The 17,450-nt window shown below is 44.1% G+C and overlaps 1 protein-coding gene across 4 annotated transcripts; it reads right to left on the bottom strand.

Annotated features, from left to right (window-relative positions):
* Positions 1-12,981: 12,981 nt before the first annotated feature.
* On the bottom strand, positions 12,982-16,114 carry LOC136356049 (ubiquitin-conjugating enzyme E2-17 kDa-like). 4 transcript variants are annotated; one of them, XM_066309467.1, is made up of 5 exons: positions 16,014-16,114; positions 14,869-14,947; positions 14,141-14,268; positions 13,750-13,854; positions 12,982-13,354 (listed from the first exon to the last, which is right to left on the bottom strand). In XM_066309467.1, the coding sequence occupies exons 2-5, from the start codon at positions 14,936-14,938 to the stop codon at positions 13,211-13,213; spliced, it is 447 nt and encodes a 148-aa protein (XP_066165564.1). In that variant the 5' UTR covers positions 14,939-14,947; positions 16,014-16,114; the 3' UTR covers positions 12,982-13,210. The 4 variants fall into 4 exon arrangements, with proteins under 4 accessions (XP_066165564.1, XP_066165565.1, XP_066165569.1 ...); XM_066309468.1 differs by lacking the exon at positions 16,014-16,114 and adding an exon at positions 15,897-15,993; XM_066309472.1 differs by lacking the exon at positions 16,014-16,114 and adding an exon at positions 15,817-15,960.
* Between the last annotated feature and the right edge of the window lie 1,336 nt (positions 16,115-17,450).

Here is a 17,450-nt window from a genome sequence, read left to right as displayed (position 1 = left end):
TCATGCTAAATTTATTTTATTGCAACAAGATTAAATAAAACAACATTGTAAAACTTTTGCTGATAAATAAGCCATTAGTACAGTAATAGATGTACAGTACTAATAACACTGGAATAAATTTTGAATGAGAACCATTAAAAGAGATTTATGAAGTGCATGTGCCATTAGTTTGGTTTAATTAAAAGAGAAAGGGAGGAGAACAGTTCTACTTTTCCAATATTTTTAGAAGGCTTCTATGGGTAACCATTTGGCATAACCTAGGGTCAAGGGAGCTCTGATACCAACTTGTCACGCCCGGAATTTCTATCCAAAATTCCAAACGCTTACATGTGTGTGAACCCTCGTCCAGGAATCAGCCGAGGCACACAATAACAAATTGATAATAGAGTACAATTATTACTCTAATTAATAAGCGTATAAAATGTCATTACAGAGGTAGATAGTTCCTCTCAAACAATAAAAATCTAAGCAGCGGAAAATAAGATAAACGGCGCAGACGGCTCCACTCCACAGGCAGCTTGACCAAGGCTACACCTAATCCTCCACACCATCAGCCTCATTGTAGAACTCTTCCTCTGATGAATGATTGCAAGGTGAGTATATGACATACTCAGCAAGCCACGCAGCAAATATGCAAGTGCACAGGATAACAAAGGATGGCATAATAGGGTTTCATTTGCAAAAGCAGCATTTAGCAAACATTTGAGAATTTAGTAAAACAGTTAAGTATTAAACAATATTAATCCAACGCTATACAACATACCCTGTTGTATAGGCCCAACCATTCTGAACAACCACCCCGGCTGCACAGTTCTATCTCCAAACCAGGAATATACCATTCCAAACCAGGAGCTAATCACATTATTACCAGTTATAGCATCATTTATTATGGTGAGAAGGGTGAGACTAATCACGAAAGACATTGTTAGACCCGCCCATAACCGCGGGCACGGCTATTCGAATAGTTTTACTCTGATCAGAGGTGTACCACTGTACCCACAAGACACAACCCCACATCATGTCACCATGTGCCTCAATACCACCACGGTACCTCGGAAAGGAGTTGTGACAGTATCCCTCATACAACATAATCCACTGCAGCACACCTTCCTGGATCATAATCACCCCCTTATAAACAAGGCATGGACTCCCCAGCGACCCCCGTGGGCTTATCTCCGCCACTTCTCAGTCTGGTGCCCCGCAATGAACTATGCTATACAAAAGATAAAGCCGTTGCCCATGCTGGCTTGTGGTTGGCACGATTAATGTTTCACAACCGAAACTCGTGAACCGGTCCTTAATTGTCATGAGCACGACCATCAAAATCATGTGCTCATAACCCACCATTATCAGGTTTTAGTTGGCACATTAATTAATTAACTAATCACGATTGACCATCGTGAACTATCAATAAGCCATCATGAAATAATAGTGAGTCATTAGTTATCCCATAAGTGTGCTAATGTTTCTAAGCAGGGCTAAGCAATTATTTCTAATATCTAGTTGAACCAATATAAATAAAGCTCAACTAGTCAAATTATAATAACCCAAGGTATCAAGGAATAAGGTAAACAAGAACAAAAGGGCTATAACAAACAATAGGTTAATTCCACCCAATGACATTCGAAAATAAATGCAATAGTTGAAAAGAAACAATAGCTTTAAATAGGATCAACATGCTCAAAGGGTTGTTTGGGATCTGTGTGACTTGCCTTGCTGGCCTTGGAACTCTTCAAACTCTTCTCCGGCGAAAACGGACTCTCCGGAAACGACGGAATCTAAACAAAAAGAAGCAAAATCACCAAAACAGCACATAAACAAGCATGAACAGTACATGTGGATATTTTTAATGTGTAGATCTCAATTTTAGAAAAATTTAGAGACTTGAACCAACTAAATCGGAGCTAAGATGAATTAGTTATGAATTTTTGAAGATTAAATCGGATTAAAACACTTAAATCGGTTTAAATTGAATTATGACGCAATAATGAATTATTTTTGAAAAGGAAAAGGAGGATTATTGCGTCAGCGGGCTAGGGTTTCGGTGGACCGGGTGCACGGGCGACGGTTCACGCGAACGGACGGCCGAGATCAACCCATCCAAATCGGACGGCCAAGATCGATCGGTCCACGACCGGCTCACAGCGAACGGCCCCGATGACGTCAGCGATGACGTCACCACTGGCGGCGGCGGCTCGGCGGCTCGGGCTTGCATGCTCGCCGGCGAACGACGGCACGGCGGCGCGAACGGAAGGCACCAACGGGTAGCGGACGGCACGGCGAACTCACCGGCGACCAAAGCGACGGCGGAGGAACAACGAACGACGACGGCGACGAGAAGGAAACGGCGGAAACCTTCGGGTTGTCGACGGCGACGAAGCTCCGGCGATCTCCGACGGCAGCGAAGAGGCGGACGAGGACGGCGGCGACTTGGCGACCACGACGGCGGTCTTCCCGAGCGACGGCGACGGCTGGAGCGACGGCGGCGCACGGCTGGAGCGACGGCGGCGACGGCGAAGCTAGGGCACACGGCGCTAGGGCTCTTCCGACGACGAGAGGCGAACGCGAAGGTGGCGACGGGTAGAGGAGACACCGGGGAGCCTTTTAAAGGGGCTCGGAGGCGGCGGCAAAGGCCCACGGCTGTGGCAACGGCAAAGGAAAGCTCAGGCTTGGAGAGAGGAAAGCCGATCCGATTCGAACTCGAATCAAACTCATTCCAAACCGATTTAGCCGAAGTTTCCAAAGGAGAAAAGGTAGAGGAGATCCCGAGGATCATTTCCCCTCTTTTGATTCGGCCGGAGAAGGAAAGGAGCGGCCGGATTGGAAAGCGGCGGCGGCGGCGACGAAACTAGGGTTTCGGCCGGAGGAGGACGACGATCCCGACAGGTGGGACCCACCTGTCAGCGACCGAACGCGCGCGCGCGCGGCTGCGGACTGGGCCGGCTGGGCCGAGGAGAGAGAGAAAGGTTTTGGGCCGACTTTCGGCCCAAAGCCAAAAGAAGACTTTTTAAAACCTTTTTCAATTTAAATTATTTCTTAAATGCAATTCCATTTATTAAAAATACTTTCTTAGCTCAAATAAATCCCAGAAAAATCTAGGAATTATAGAATTAAGCAAAGTATTTAATGAAATTTTATCTGGCCCCATTTTATATTGGAATTTATTAATTAAACTTAGATCTTCTCTTCAAGACTTTTAAAATAAATTCTAGAAATTCCAATTAAACAACAATTTATATATTTTGAATTTTCAGGGTGTGACAAACCTACCCCCTTAAACAGAATCTCGTCCTCGAGATTCGGAAGAACTGGCGAACAGATGCGGATGAGCTGACTTCAATTCATCTTCTCGTTCCCAAGTTGACTCTTCTTCCGAGTGATTACTCCACTGGACTTTGCAAAAACGGAAAACTCGATTCCTGGTTCTTCTCTCATTTGTTTCCAAGATACGGATTGGTTTTTCAACATAGGTCAGATCCTCTTGGACTTCTATCTGTTCAAGATTAGCTTCTTCGGTAGGTACCCTTAAACACTTCTTCAATTGCGACACATGGAACACATTATGGACTCCTGCCAAAGATTGAGGTAACTCCAACTGATAAGCAACCTCTCCTCTTCTACTGACAATCTTATAAGGTCCCACAAAACGCGGTGCCAATTTTCCTTTGGTGTGGAAACGATGAACACCTCGAAAAGGCGTGACACGAAGATACACGTAATCTCCTTCTTCAAAACTCAAATCTCTACGGCGATTATCGGCATAACTCTTATGACGAGATTGAGCCACTCGCAATCTTTCTTGAATGATCTTTACCTTTTCTTCTGCTTCCCTTAGGATATCCGTCCCGAAAATCTGACGTTCTCCCGTTTGATCCCACAAAAGCGGAGTGCGGCACTTCCGACCATACAGTGCTTCGTAAGGAGCCATCTGAAGACTAGCTTGATAACTGTTATTGTACGAAAATTCTGCATAGGGTAAATTCTTATCCCAACTTCCACCGAAGTCTAAAGCACAAGCTCTCAACATGTCTTCCAAAATCTGATTCACCCTTTCGGTTTGTCCGTCTATCTGCGGATGATAAGCAGTACTAAAATTCAGCTTAGAACCCATCTCTTCCTGAAGTTTCTTCCAAAAATTTGAAGTAAACTAACTGCCTCGATCAGACACTATCTTCTTAGGAACGCCATGCAAACACACAATCCTTGCCATATACAATTCCGCCAAGCGACTTCCAGAATAGGTTGTTTTTACCGGAATAAAATGAGCCACTTTGGTAAGTCTGTCGACTATCACCCAAATAGAATCATGGCCTGATGATGTTCTGGGTAAACCAGTGATAAAATCCATACCAATTTCTTCCCATTTCCATTCAGGAATCTTCAAAGGCTGCAACAAACCGGCAGGTTTCTGATGTTCTGCCTTGACTCGCTGACAAACATCACATACTGCTACGTATTCTGCGATTTCACGCTTCATACTTGCCCACCAAAATCTTTCCTTGAGATCCTGGTACATCTTAGTACTACCAGGGTGAATGGAGTATAAAGTATCATGAGCTTCTTTCAGAATTGCATCTTTTAAATCTTTGTTGTCGGGGACACAAATTCTCTCACCCAACCATACAGTTCCTTGCTCATCTTCCAAGAAACCGATAGCTTTTCCTCTTCTCATATTCTTCTTGATCTATTGAATATCAGGATCATTAATTTGGGCTTCTCTAACTTGATCAATTAGAGTGGGCTTCGCTTCTAAGGCTGCAACGAAACCTCTACTGACAATTCCCAAATTTAATCTTTCAAATTCCTTGCATAATTCCAATGGCAACTGTCGTCCGTCTGTAGCATTGCAATAGCCTTTTCTGCTAAGAGCGTCTGCTACAACATTAGCCTTTCCTGGGTGATAATGAATTCCCATGTCATAATCCTTAATTAATTCCAACCATCTCCGTTGTCTCATGTTCAGATCCGGCTGAGTAAAGATATACTTTAAACTCTTGTGATCGGTGTACACCTCTGTACGAGTACCGAAAAGATAATGACGCCAAATTTTCAACGCATGAACTACTGCAGCTAACTCAAGATCATGAGTAGGGTAGTTCTTCTCATGCGGACGTAACTGACGAGATGCATAGGCAACCACCTTCCCATCTTGCATCAGAACACAACCTAACCCAAGTTTGGATGCATCGCAATACACCTGGAAACCCTTCTTTGGATCAGGTAAAATCAAAATAGGAGCTGATATTAAGCGACTCTTCAACTCTTGAAAACTCTGCTCACATTCTTCCGACCACTTGTACTTCACATCTTTCTGAAGCAATCGTGTCATGGGCTTAGCAATCTTAGAGAAATTCTCTATAAACCTTCGATAATATCCTGCGAGGCCTAGGAAACTGCGAATCTCTGAAACTGTCTTTGGTTGCTTCCAATTAGTTACGGATTCCACATTACTAGGATCGACGGCAACTCCTCCTGCTGAGATGACGTGACCAAGGAATTTCACTTCAGACAACCAAAATTCACACTTGCTAAACTTAGCATACAGTTGATGTTCTCGTAGCTTCTCCAATGCAAGGCGAAGATGTTCTTCATGCTCTTCTTTGGTTCGAGAGTAGATAAGAATATCATCAATAAAGACCACCACAAACTTGTCTAGGTATTCCATAAACACCTTATTCATCAAATTCATGAAGAAAGCAGGGGCATTGGTAAGTCCAAAAGACATAACAGTACATTCGAACAACCCATACCTAGTGGTAAAAGCTGTCTTAGATATATCTTCCTCTTTGATTCTCAACTGGTGATACCCTGATCGAAGATCTATCTTGGAGAAAACAGTGGCACCTTTAAGCTGATCAAACAAATCATCAATTCTGGGTAGCGGATACTTATTCTTGATAGTCACATCATTTAATGCACGATAATCCACACACATTCTCTGGGTATGGTCTTTCTTTTCCACAAAAATAACTGGAGCTCCCCATGGTGACGAACTTGGTCTGATGTATCCTTTCTGTAGCAAATCATCTACTTGCCTCTTGACTTCTGCCAACTCATTGGCTGCCATTCTATAAGGTCTCTTATGGATCGGAGTTGTTCCAGGTACCAAATCTATTCTGAACTCTATATCCCTTTTAGGCGGCATACCAGGTAAATCATCTGGGAACACATCAGGATACTCCCGGACTATAGGAATCTCTTCCAAAGTTATCTGGTTCAGTCTTGACCTTAAAGACTCAGATGACAATGCATGAACAGTTACAACTCGACCATCATTGCTGGTGAGAGTTACTTTTCTGTTGGCACAGTCTATCACACCTTTATGTCTGGCTAACCAGTCCATCCCTAGGATGACATCAAGGTCTTTGGATTCTAACAGGATAAGATTGGCCAGAAATGGTACTCCCTTAATTTCTATTCTGACAGAGGGGCTACGTTGCAAAGAGAGTGCTTGATTACTTGGGGTACTAACCATCAAAGGACGTCTAAGATCTTCTACTTCCATCCCATGATTTCCCGCAAAACTCATAGATAAGAATGAATGTGTAGCACCAGAATCGAAAAGTACTGTTGCAGGAACTGAGTTAACAGGGAACGTACCCAAAATCACATCTGGAGCATCTTGAGCTTCTGCAGCAGCGACATGATTGACACGAGCCTTTGATGCTGGTACAGTAGAGTTGTTCTGGGCAGGGACAACCTTCACACGTCGAGGCTTCGGACACTTGTCAGCATAATGTCCTGGGTCTCCACAGTTGAAACACACCACAAGCTTGCTGCCTTGCTCCCTCTTGGCAGGCTGTTGCTGTGTTGAAGCTGCAACAGGGCGTGGAGCTTGATTGCGGATGTTGTTGCCAGCATTGTTGTTGAAGAACTGACGTTGCGGATGAACAACAGACGAAGAACCTCCCTGTGGCATAGGCTGGGGTCCTAAAGTAAGACGCGGCTTCTGATTACTCCCCTGTTGTGCCTTGAAGTGAGCAATCCGGCGTTTCTTCTGCTCCATGCGATTGTACTTGTCCTCCTGACGAATAGCCTTATCCACTAACTTCTGGAAATCAGGATAATCTCCAGTCATGAGTGGGTAAGAAAGCTCATCATTAAGTCCTTCCAAGAACTTCTCCTGGCGCTCTTCATCATTGCGCACATCTTCCGGAGCATAACGAGCAAGACGATTGAACTCGTGCAGATACTCCGTAACAGAGCGAGATCCCTGAGTAAGCGACCTGAACTCCTTCTTCTTGAGAGACACTACTCCTGATGGTATATGCGTCTTTCGGAAAGCAGCGGCGAATTCAAGCCAAGTGATAGGTTCAGCAGTAATCCTATTCAGGCGGAAGTGATCCCACCATTCAGAGGCAGGGCCATGCAACTGATGCGATGCAAATGAAACCTTCTCCTGATCAGTGCACTGAAGTAAATCCAACTTCTTCTCTATGGCATGCAGCCAATCACCAGCTTCAACAGGATTAGTGGTACTAGAGAAAACAGGCGGCCTCACACGAAGAAATTCTGCTAACTTATTCTGAGGAGGTACATGGTTATTTCCTTGGTTCTGCTGATTCTGAAGTTGTTGCATCATCATGTTCATAAGCTGAGTCTGTTGAGCAAGAACTTGAGCAAGAGTGGGGTTCTCTCCATTGTTATTATTGGGATTGTTGGGACCATTCCCGTTGCTGCGAGTATTCACCATCTGGCATGGACAGGGCACAAGAAGAGAAACCAGGGGAAACTACTTAGGACAGAGAATTACTTTAACTTTTATTGATCTTAACTGAGTTTTATTATTACAAACTGAAGACTCTCACACCACTAAACTCTCCAACTTCCTAACACTCAAAAGCAAACAAACGCATGCACTTACATCCCACCACTGATGTAAATCACACGCGAGACACACACAAGCAAACTTAAAACAAGCAAACTAACACAACGATCTAAGACTACGACTTAACAAGTCACTCTAGTTCTTCCGAGCATCGGAGGTCGATTGAAGGCTCATTCGGCTCGTCTTCATCATCTTGAGTTGCTACCCACTCAATCTTGGAACGGGTGCGCTTGGATCCTTCTTCTTCATCATCACTTATGATGATGACCGGAGGATCTGCTAGGGTTGGGGCAACTTCTTTTTCCACCACACGAACCTTTGGCGCCAATTGATAGCGAGGGACAAATAGAGCTCTCTTCCTTGCGGTGAGACGAACCCTGGCCTTCTGCGGCGGTGCTTCTCCCTTCAACGCAGCTAATTCCTTCTCCAAACGATCCACCTTGTCTTCTAACTTGCAAATCTTACCACGATTCCGGTCTTCACGATCTTGAGCCGCTAACACAGTCTCCGCACGACTTTCATCCATAGCCCACAGCATCTCAACCAAATGCCTTGTGGTAGCATCATTCTCAATTCCTTCAGTCTCAAGGTAGCTGCCACGGTCACTTCCCTGAGGTTGACGAGGATGGTAGCGATACTCAGTGTCGGCCAACTGATCACTGTAGCGATCACGGAGCTCTCCTATGGCGATCCTTGCCACCTCCTGACATGCATGGATGTAATTTCTTCCTCCAGCTTCGAACATCACTGAGGGGACCTCTTCACTATTGCTGTTCAAGGTGACTTTGACTCGGCACTTCTCTTCATGACGATAATGAGGAATCTGGGTATAAAAAGGGGCATTCCCAAATCCAATGACAAAGGACATCGTACGCAACTCCTGGACAAAACCCTCAACACCAAACAAGTACTCAGGCTTGTAGCGCGGCATCTAAAGACAAGTGAAAGGAGGGAGTTAAGACATCTATCCAATTAACAGCACAAGTTTTTGGATTAATTTGAATAAAGTTAGAAAATCAAGATAAAAAGTAAGTAAATAAAGTAAACCAAGCTTGCAAGATGAGTTGAAATAGTTGAAAACAAGGTCACAAGTTTTGTACTTTTGAATAACAGGTTCCAAAAGAAATAAAATCAAGTTATAAAATCGTCATGCTAAATTTATTTTATTGCAACAAGATTAAATAAAACAACATTGTAAAACTTTTGCTGATAAATAAGCCATTAGTACAGTAATAGATGTACAGTACTAATAACACTGGAATAAATTTTGAATGAGAACCATTAAAAGAGATTTATGAAGTGCATGTGCCATTAGTTTGGTTTAATTAAAAGAGAAAGGGAGGAGAACAGTTCTACTTTTCCAATATTTTTAGAAGGCTTCTATGGGTAACCATTTGGCATAACCTAGGGTCAAGGGAGCTCTGATACCAACTTGTCACGCCCGGAATTTCTATCCAAAATTCCAAACGCTTACATGTGTGTGAACCCTCGTCCAGGAATCAGCCGAGGCACACAATAACAAATTGATAATAGAGTACAATTATTACTCTAATTAATAAGCGTATAAAATGTCATTACAGAGGTAGATAGTTCCTCTCAAACAATAAAAATCTAAGCAGCGGAAAATAAGATAAACGGCGCAGACGGCTCCACTCCACAGGCAGCTTGACCAAGGCTACACCTAATCCTCCACACCATCAGCCTCATTGTAGAACTCTTCCTCTGATGAATGATTGCAAGGTGAGTATATGACATACTCAGCAAGCCACGCAGCAAATATGCAAGTGCACAGGATAACAAAGGATGGCATAATAGGGTTTCATTTGCAAAAGCAGCATTTAGCAAACATTTGAGAATTTAGTAAAACAGTTAAGTATTAAACAATATTAATCCAACGCTATACAACATACCCTGTTGTATAGGCCCAACCATTCTGAACAACCACCCCGGCTGCACAGTTCTATCTCCAAACCAGGAATATACCATTCCAAACCAGGAGCTAATCACATTATTACCAGTTATAGCATCATTTATTATGGTGAGAAGGGTGAGACTAATCACGAAAGACATTGTTAGACCCGCCCATAACCGCGGGCACGGCTATTCGAATAGTTTTACTCTGATCAGAGGTGTACCACTGTACCCACAAGACACAACCCCACATCATGTCACCATGTGCCTCAATACCACCACGGTACCTCGGAAAGGAGTTGTGACAGTATCCCTCATACAACATAATCCACTGCAGCACACCTTCCTGGATCATAATCACCCCCTTATAAACAAGGCATGGACTCCCCAGCGACCCCCGTGGGCTTATCTCCGCCACTTCTCAGTCTGGTGCCCCGCAATGAACTATGCTATACAAAAGATAAAGCCGTTGCCCATGCTGGCTTGTGGTTGGCACGATTAATGTTTCACAACCGAAACTCGTGAACCGGTCCTTAATTGTCATGAGCACGACCATCAAAATCATGTGCTCATAACCCACCATTATCAGGTTTTAGTTGGCACATTAATTAATTAACTAATCACGATTGACCATCGTGAACTATCAATAAGCCATCATGAAATAATAGTGAGTCATTAGTTATCCCATAAGTGTGCTAATGTTTCTAAGCAGGGCTAAGCAATTATTTCTAATATCTAGTTGAACCAATATAAATAAAGCTCAACTAGTCAAATTATAATAACCCAAGGTATCAAGGAATAAGGTAAACAAGAACAAAAGGGCTATAACAAACAATAGGTTAATTCCACCCAATGACATTCGAAAATAAATGCAATAGTTGAAAAGAAACAATAGCTTTAAATAGGATCAACATGCTCAAAGGGTTGTTTGGGATCTGTGTGACTTGCCTTGCTGGCCTTGGAACTCTTCAAACTCTTCTCCGGCGAAAACGGACTCTCCGGAAACGACGGAATCTAAACAAAAAGAAGCAAAATCACCAAAACAGCACATAAACAAGCATGAACAGTACATGTGGATATTTTTAATGTGTAGATCTCAATTTTAGAAAAATTTAGAGACTTGAACCAACTAAATCGGAGCTAAGATGAATTAGTTATGAATTTTTGAAGATTAAATCGGATTAAAACACTTAAATCGGTTTAAATTGAATTATGACGCAATAATGAATTATTTTTGAAAAGGAAAAGGAGGATTATTGCGTCAGCGGGCTAGGGTTTCGGTGGACCGGGTGCACGGGCGACGGTTCACGCGAACGGACGGCCGAGATCAACCCATCCAAATCGGACGGCCAAGATCGATCGGTCCACGACCGGCTCACAGCGAACGGCCCCGATGACGTCAGCGATGACGTCACCACTGGCGGCGGCGGCTCGGCGGCTCGGGCTTGCATGCTCGCCGGCGAACGACGGCACGGCGGCGCGAATGGAAGGCACCAACGGGTAGCGGACGGCACGGCGAACTCACCGGCGACCAAAGCGACGGCGGAGGAACAACGAACGACGACGGCGACGAGGAGGAAACGGCGGAAACCTTCGGGTTGTCGACGGCGATGAAGCTCCGGCGATCTCCGACGGCAGCGAAGAGGCGGACGAGGACGGCGGCGACTTGGCGACCACGACGGCGGTCTTCCCGAGCGACGGCGACGGCTGGAGCGACGGCGGCGCACGGCTGGAGCGACGGCGGCGACGGCGAAGCTAGGGCACACAGCGCTAGGGCTCTTCCGACGACGAGAGGCGAAGGCGAAGGTGGCGACGGGTAGAGGAGACACCGGGGAGCCTTTTAAAGGGGCTCGGAGGCGGCGGCAAAGGCCCACGGCTGCGGCAACGGCAAAGGAAAGCTCGGGCTTGGAGAGAGGAAAGCCGATCCGATTCGAACTCGAATCAAACTCATTCCAAACCGATTTAGCCGAAGTTTCCAAAGGAGAAAAGGTAGAGGAGATCCCGAGGATCATTTCCCCTCTTTTGATTCGGCCGGAGAAGGAAAGGAGCGGCCGGATTGGAAAGCGGCGGCGGCGGCGACGAAACTAGGGTTTCGGCCGGAGGAGGACGACGATCCCGACAGGTGGGACCCACCTGTCAGCGACCGAACGCGCGCGCGCGCGGCTGCGGACTGGGCCGGCTGGGCCGAGGAGAGAGAGAAGGGTTTTGGGCCGACTTTCGGCCCAAAGCCAAAAGAAGACTTTTTAAAACCTTTTTCAATTTAAATTATTTCTTAAATGCAATTCCATTTATTAAAAATACTTTCTTAGCTCAAATAAATCCCAGAAAAATCTAGGAATTATAGAATTAAGCAAAGTATTTAATGAAATTTTATCTGGCCCCATTTTATATTGGAATTTATTAATTAAACTTAGATCTTCTCTTCAAGACTTTTAAAATAAATTCTAGAAATTCCAATTAAACAACAATTTATATATTTTGAATTTTCAGGGTGTGACAACTACTCTGTCTCTCAACAAGTGGTACTAGTGAGCTCTCTGAGCGGCGATGGCGGGGTCGAGCGGCGGTGGCTGGCGGCGGAGCACAGCCGGCCAGGCGGAGAGGCGGCCGGCGCGCCGACGCTCGGATCCGGCCTCCGCGTCGTGAGCGGTGGCGGCGGGCGGGGTGGTCGAGCAGTGGCGGCGGCCGGCGGGGCAGCCCGGGCGGTGAGGCAGATCCCGCGGCGACTTCGCCGGCGGCACGAGGGGCCACGACGCCGGGCGGAGAGGCAGGGGGCGGTCGAGCGGCGGGACGGAGAGGCAGCCTTCCACCACGGCGTGGCACCCGGCGGAGAGGCGGCCGGGCGGATCTCGGCGCCGACGAGCGGACGACTTGGAGCGGCGCCGGCGTCGGGCGGCGGCGGCTCTCTCTCTCCTGTGATTTTTATTCCCAACACGCTCTCTCTCTCTCCTCTCCTCTCCTCTGCATTTGACAGGCTTTTCAGCCAAGAACGGGTGACCAACTTTGGTCACTCGGTCCTCGCTTGGCTACACACATAGATGACATGGCACTGAAAATGGCATTGCTTCCTTTGAGGCTGAACGCCACCTAGGAGCATTGTAAATGCCCTAACGTTACATCAACAAGCTCCTCCGTGCAGGCAGCTTCCTCGCATGAGCTACTCAACCTCCACTCCACCATTGGAATACGAGGAACCCCAGGTAAGAAAAAGGCACTAGGCGCCATATTGTGTGCGCATGACAGAAATAACATCACCACCACCATATCATAATTATCACGGGCAAGCATATGTTATCTCATTATCGACGGACGATGATCATATGTTGATGTCGGGGCTACGAGACACGATCCTAGATGGATCTGACACAACACGACTGGCAAGGAATCGGAGAAAATAATGGCCCATAAACAGTTTCTTGGGACAAATTTGTCTGCATTTAAGCAGTGGATTCGAATTCAGGACTTGGGGTTTCATCCCATGGCATACTTCTGGGTCCAGCTGCGGGCTGTCGTCTCATACTTTGGACGGTCCGTCTTGTACATGTGGGCAATCTCAGGGACAAGAGGGTCGTCCGGGTTGGGGTCAGTGAGCAGCGAGCAGATCGAAAGCAAGACCTAAAACAAACAAACCCAAATGTTAGCGCCACATATGCAGTCACTTTGAACAGACAGCGCACTCTCTTGTTATCTAGATTGTGTATGAGATGAATCAATGCAATTCGCCAAAGTTCATAAAGAAGGAAAATATGCATTCATTTAGGGCGAGTTTGAGGAGAAGGGGATTGAGGAGATTGGGAAGATACGCAAAACGAGATAAGTCATTAGCGTATGATTAATTGAGTATTAACTATTTTAAATTTCAAAAATGGATTAATATGATTTTTTAAAGCAACTTTCCTATAGAAAATTTTTGCAAAAAATACACCATTTAGTATTTTGGGAAGCGTGCATGCGGAATTCAATGTGCTTTCCTATAGGTAGTGAAGTTTAGTGAAGTTTCATCAAAGCACCTTAGATATTGTCAAAGCAGGGCTCCACTGTTCCTTAAGAATGTCGAGGCATATGCTTCCATTGCTATTGATGTTTGGATGGAAGACCTTTGTCTTAAAAGACACCTGAAAAAAAGGAGCTAACTTAATGCATAGCAGAAGGAATCCACCACTAGGTAGACAGTAGACTTAGTGAACCAATCTATTGAGCTAAAGATTCACTAATATTGTAGATCATTTATGAATTATGATACTGAGTGAAGACAGTAAATGATTGTGAAATAAAGATCCATTAAAAGTAGTAGCAATCCATCCATGAGATAGGGAGAGGGAACAATAGCCACATGATTCATCTTCAATAGAAGTGGCAAATATTGGAAAATTTTGCCCCAGAATAAGGCTCGCTGCTAACCTTTGGAGGTTTGAAGGGGTAGTCCGGGGGGAAATGAATATTCACCAAGAAAACACCACCAGCATAGGGACTATCTGGAGGGCCCATAATGGTTGCCTGCCAATGGAACATATCCTCACCAGCAGGACCTAAATTTATAAAAATCTATAGTTCATCAACACCAGAGCTTGTACAAGCAAAGGGCAAAAAGGTACGCAAGACCAAACTGACCAAAACAATTCATTGTTTACATGAGAATAGATGATCAATTGCACTGGTTAATAATTGTCCATATTTCATCAAGATTTTCAATATAAAATGTAAATACATTAGGATGCTCTGTCTTAGAAGCGTTTCTTCAAAATTATAAACATCACAGCTGTCTAGATGAAAACACAAGGGCATCATCATGACAACAACTGACAGAATTATGCATTTTCTTGTAGCAAGAATACTGGGTGAAATTGTTTACATGTAGGACACCGATAGTCCACTTTCAATGTGGACCAATTGAACAACATGGAATACAATCTGACAAACAACTCACCACCCAAAATATATTCATCAAAATTAATTTACGGATAACCACACCATTGGATGATTTCACTACTAAAGGATACAAACAGTTCGTACAATTCCATCCGACAAGAACATGAGGACTACCACCCACAGAGTACAATTATCATATCAACGCTCAAGTTTACACTGTGTCTAACAGCTATAGTTCGGCTGATAAATCTGGGTCATACCTGCACTGCATGATGTTGGAGGATCTTTCTGCAGGTCCTTTAGTTCCTTGAGGATCCGCTTCGACGCCATGATAAGCTCCTGCTTAAATTGCATTAGCATACTTAAGAGAATGAAATATATATTATTAGTTCTACAGTTTTAAACATGTTTCGATCCATCCTTACATAACATGGAATCGGATATAAGTAGATATAAAGCAACGCAGTGGGACTTGTTTTTAACAAAAGTCAAAAGCATTAAGCTCACCACATAAGCAACTTCGCTATCAACACATTCAGAGTAAATTATCCTAAAATTACAAACCTATGGACCCACTAATATCCATACAAACTTGACCTTTCTCTTGTAAACCAGAAAGATAAACAAAGGTTATATGGGTCCATGGTCCTAACCTCCATAGTCAAAATAAATGCCGTAAGCTAATGTAAGACAAAGTAGTAAATTCTCACGTATCTACTCCACTATACCAACACATGCAACTATAATTTCACAAGTTCATAAAATACTACTGCATACCAGCATACAAGCCGTTGATTACATACTAACGCGGTTATCAAATTCTTGATAAATTCGCATTGCTCCCAAATACGTAAAATGATCTGTTAGGAATCAAACGACAACTACTGCGCCTAAACCACATCAACAATGGTGGCAAACATATCCGACATCAATCACAACGATTAACGAATCTATCGGTCAGCACAGACAAAACAAGTAAAACATGAGCATCTCCCATCGACATCCGAATAACTCGAACTAAGACACACACCGACCAGGGGGAAAAAAATCACATCACACGATAGATCGACACTGCACAACAAATGGATCGAACAAACAGGCATCAAAATTCGGTCAGAAACCAACCCGAATTCCCCCCCGCCGTCGCGCACCAGAATTTACCCAAACAATACAACCCCCCCGCCCCACCACGCGTCGGATCTACGTACCCGACCAAAACACCGCCACGGAGAGGGAAATCACGCGGAGGTCGGGGGCGGATCCAGATCGGGATGTAGCGGGGACTTACTCGCGCCGATCTGGTCGAATCGAGGGGCGGATTGCTGCGGCGGAGAGGAGCAAAGAGAGGGGGGGAAAGGGGGGAGGCGAGGGGGATCAGGGAGAGGAGGGGGGGTGGTGTTCTAACCTTTTTTTCGCAGCGGACACGAAGAGTCGGGGTGGAGACTGGAGAGCCCCGCTCGCTCGCTCGTTTTCCGCTTCGCGTCCCGGTGTTTTGTGCGTAGGGGGGGTGGGGTGGGCCGGTGGCTCAAAACGGGTTGCGGTATAGGAGTATGTGATTGTGATCCATTTAGGATCGGTAGGGTGGAAAAATTATATAGGAGTTGCAAACCACAATTCCTTGTTTGCGATTAAAAAAAATCAGCTAATTCATATTTTCATGATGTTATTAATCCCTCCTTACTATAAAATTGTGACTCACTAATAGTCATTCATTGTTATAAAGCTCAAATTCTATGAGGCCACACCATCAAGATTACCTTGCCTGTTAGATCATTATTTGTCTCTGCAAGTCCACCATTATATCAATTTCGCTCTCGTATTTTAGGCATGTACTCGCTCCTTCCCACATTGATCATCATATAAGTTTAGAAACTAAAACCAAATACAATTTAAATCACATCAATCAAGACATCATGCACACATTCTCCCACAATGCATGCATCGATTAAAACCCATGCCAATTACACCCTATCATGCACACATTCTCCCATAATGTATTAATTGTATTCTGATGAAATCTGTGTCCATGCAATTATATGACGATAATTTGAGAAATTTTGGATTCTATTACATGATGATCGATTTGGGAAAGACGGAGTAATAATAGAGTGCAAAGGCATGGCCCAGCCCAACCCAACCCAGCTCTCAAGTGCCTAGGACAACGCCCCCGCGCATAGGGCTCTTCTCTTGACGTATTTCATCCTCATTTAGTTAATATTATTTCTTTATTCTCTCATTAAACATATCACATCAATTGTTTTTTAAGTTCTTAGATGATTAATCTATGGACCAAATTATCTCCTTCCTTTTCTTCTCTTATAAAGCTATATCACCTTGCTTTTACATTTGAATCATCATTCCATATACTTTTTAAATTATCATAAACCATTTCAATTTATTTAAGCTATGTCGTCTAGCTATCTTACGAAACTTTGGCAACAACGCGCGGGATTTCACCCAGTAACATGTATCTATGACCTCACATGTCATTGTCTAAAAAAATATGCGAGAAAAAATAAATGGGCTGACAATGATATTCATCCTATAAAACTCCAATAAAAAAGAACCGTACGTCCGCTTTGTATGTACATGACTCTATCTCTCAAGTCTCTGCTTTAAAGTTTTAAACAATTTTTCCTCCTATATTATTTATCTCATCTACAATCATACTACACCATTGTATTCGTTGCAACTAAAATTTTACAAATGATTATATTTTGATAAAAGAAATTTATATGTTTCACATGTTGAAATTCAATGTTTTATGCACAATAGCAAAATGTTTCAACCGGTACTTTTTTCCATGCATTTCATATTTCTCTAAGATGTTTCATGGGCTTTT

This window comes from Oryza sativa, chromosome 1, assembly GCF_034140825.1.
Source record: "Oryza sativa Japonica Group chromosome 1, ASM3414082v1".
In the NCBI taxonomy this organism is placed as follows: Eukaryota; Viridiplantae; Streptophyta; class Magnoliopsida; order Poales; family Poaceae; genus Oryza; species Oryza sativa.
This window is presented reverse-complemented; position numbering and strand designations above follow the sequence as displayed.

Bases quoted from the DNA above. Each gene is read 5' to 3' on its own strand.
- LOC136356049 (XM_066309466.1), bottom strand. From the start codon at position 14,962: ATGCAATTTAAGCAGGAGCTTATCATGGCGTCGAAGCGGATCCTCAAG. The intron at 13,855-14,140 runs GTTAGCAGCGAG...CCTTTTTTTCAG, and splicing joins ACCCCTTCAAACCTCCAAAG to GTGTCTTTTAAGACAAAGGT. The intron at 13,355-13,749 runs GTGCTTTGATGA...TGTTTGTTTTAG, and splicing joins CTGCTTTGACAATATCTAAG to GTCTTGCTTTCGATCTGCTC.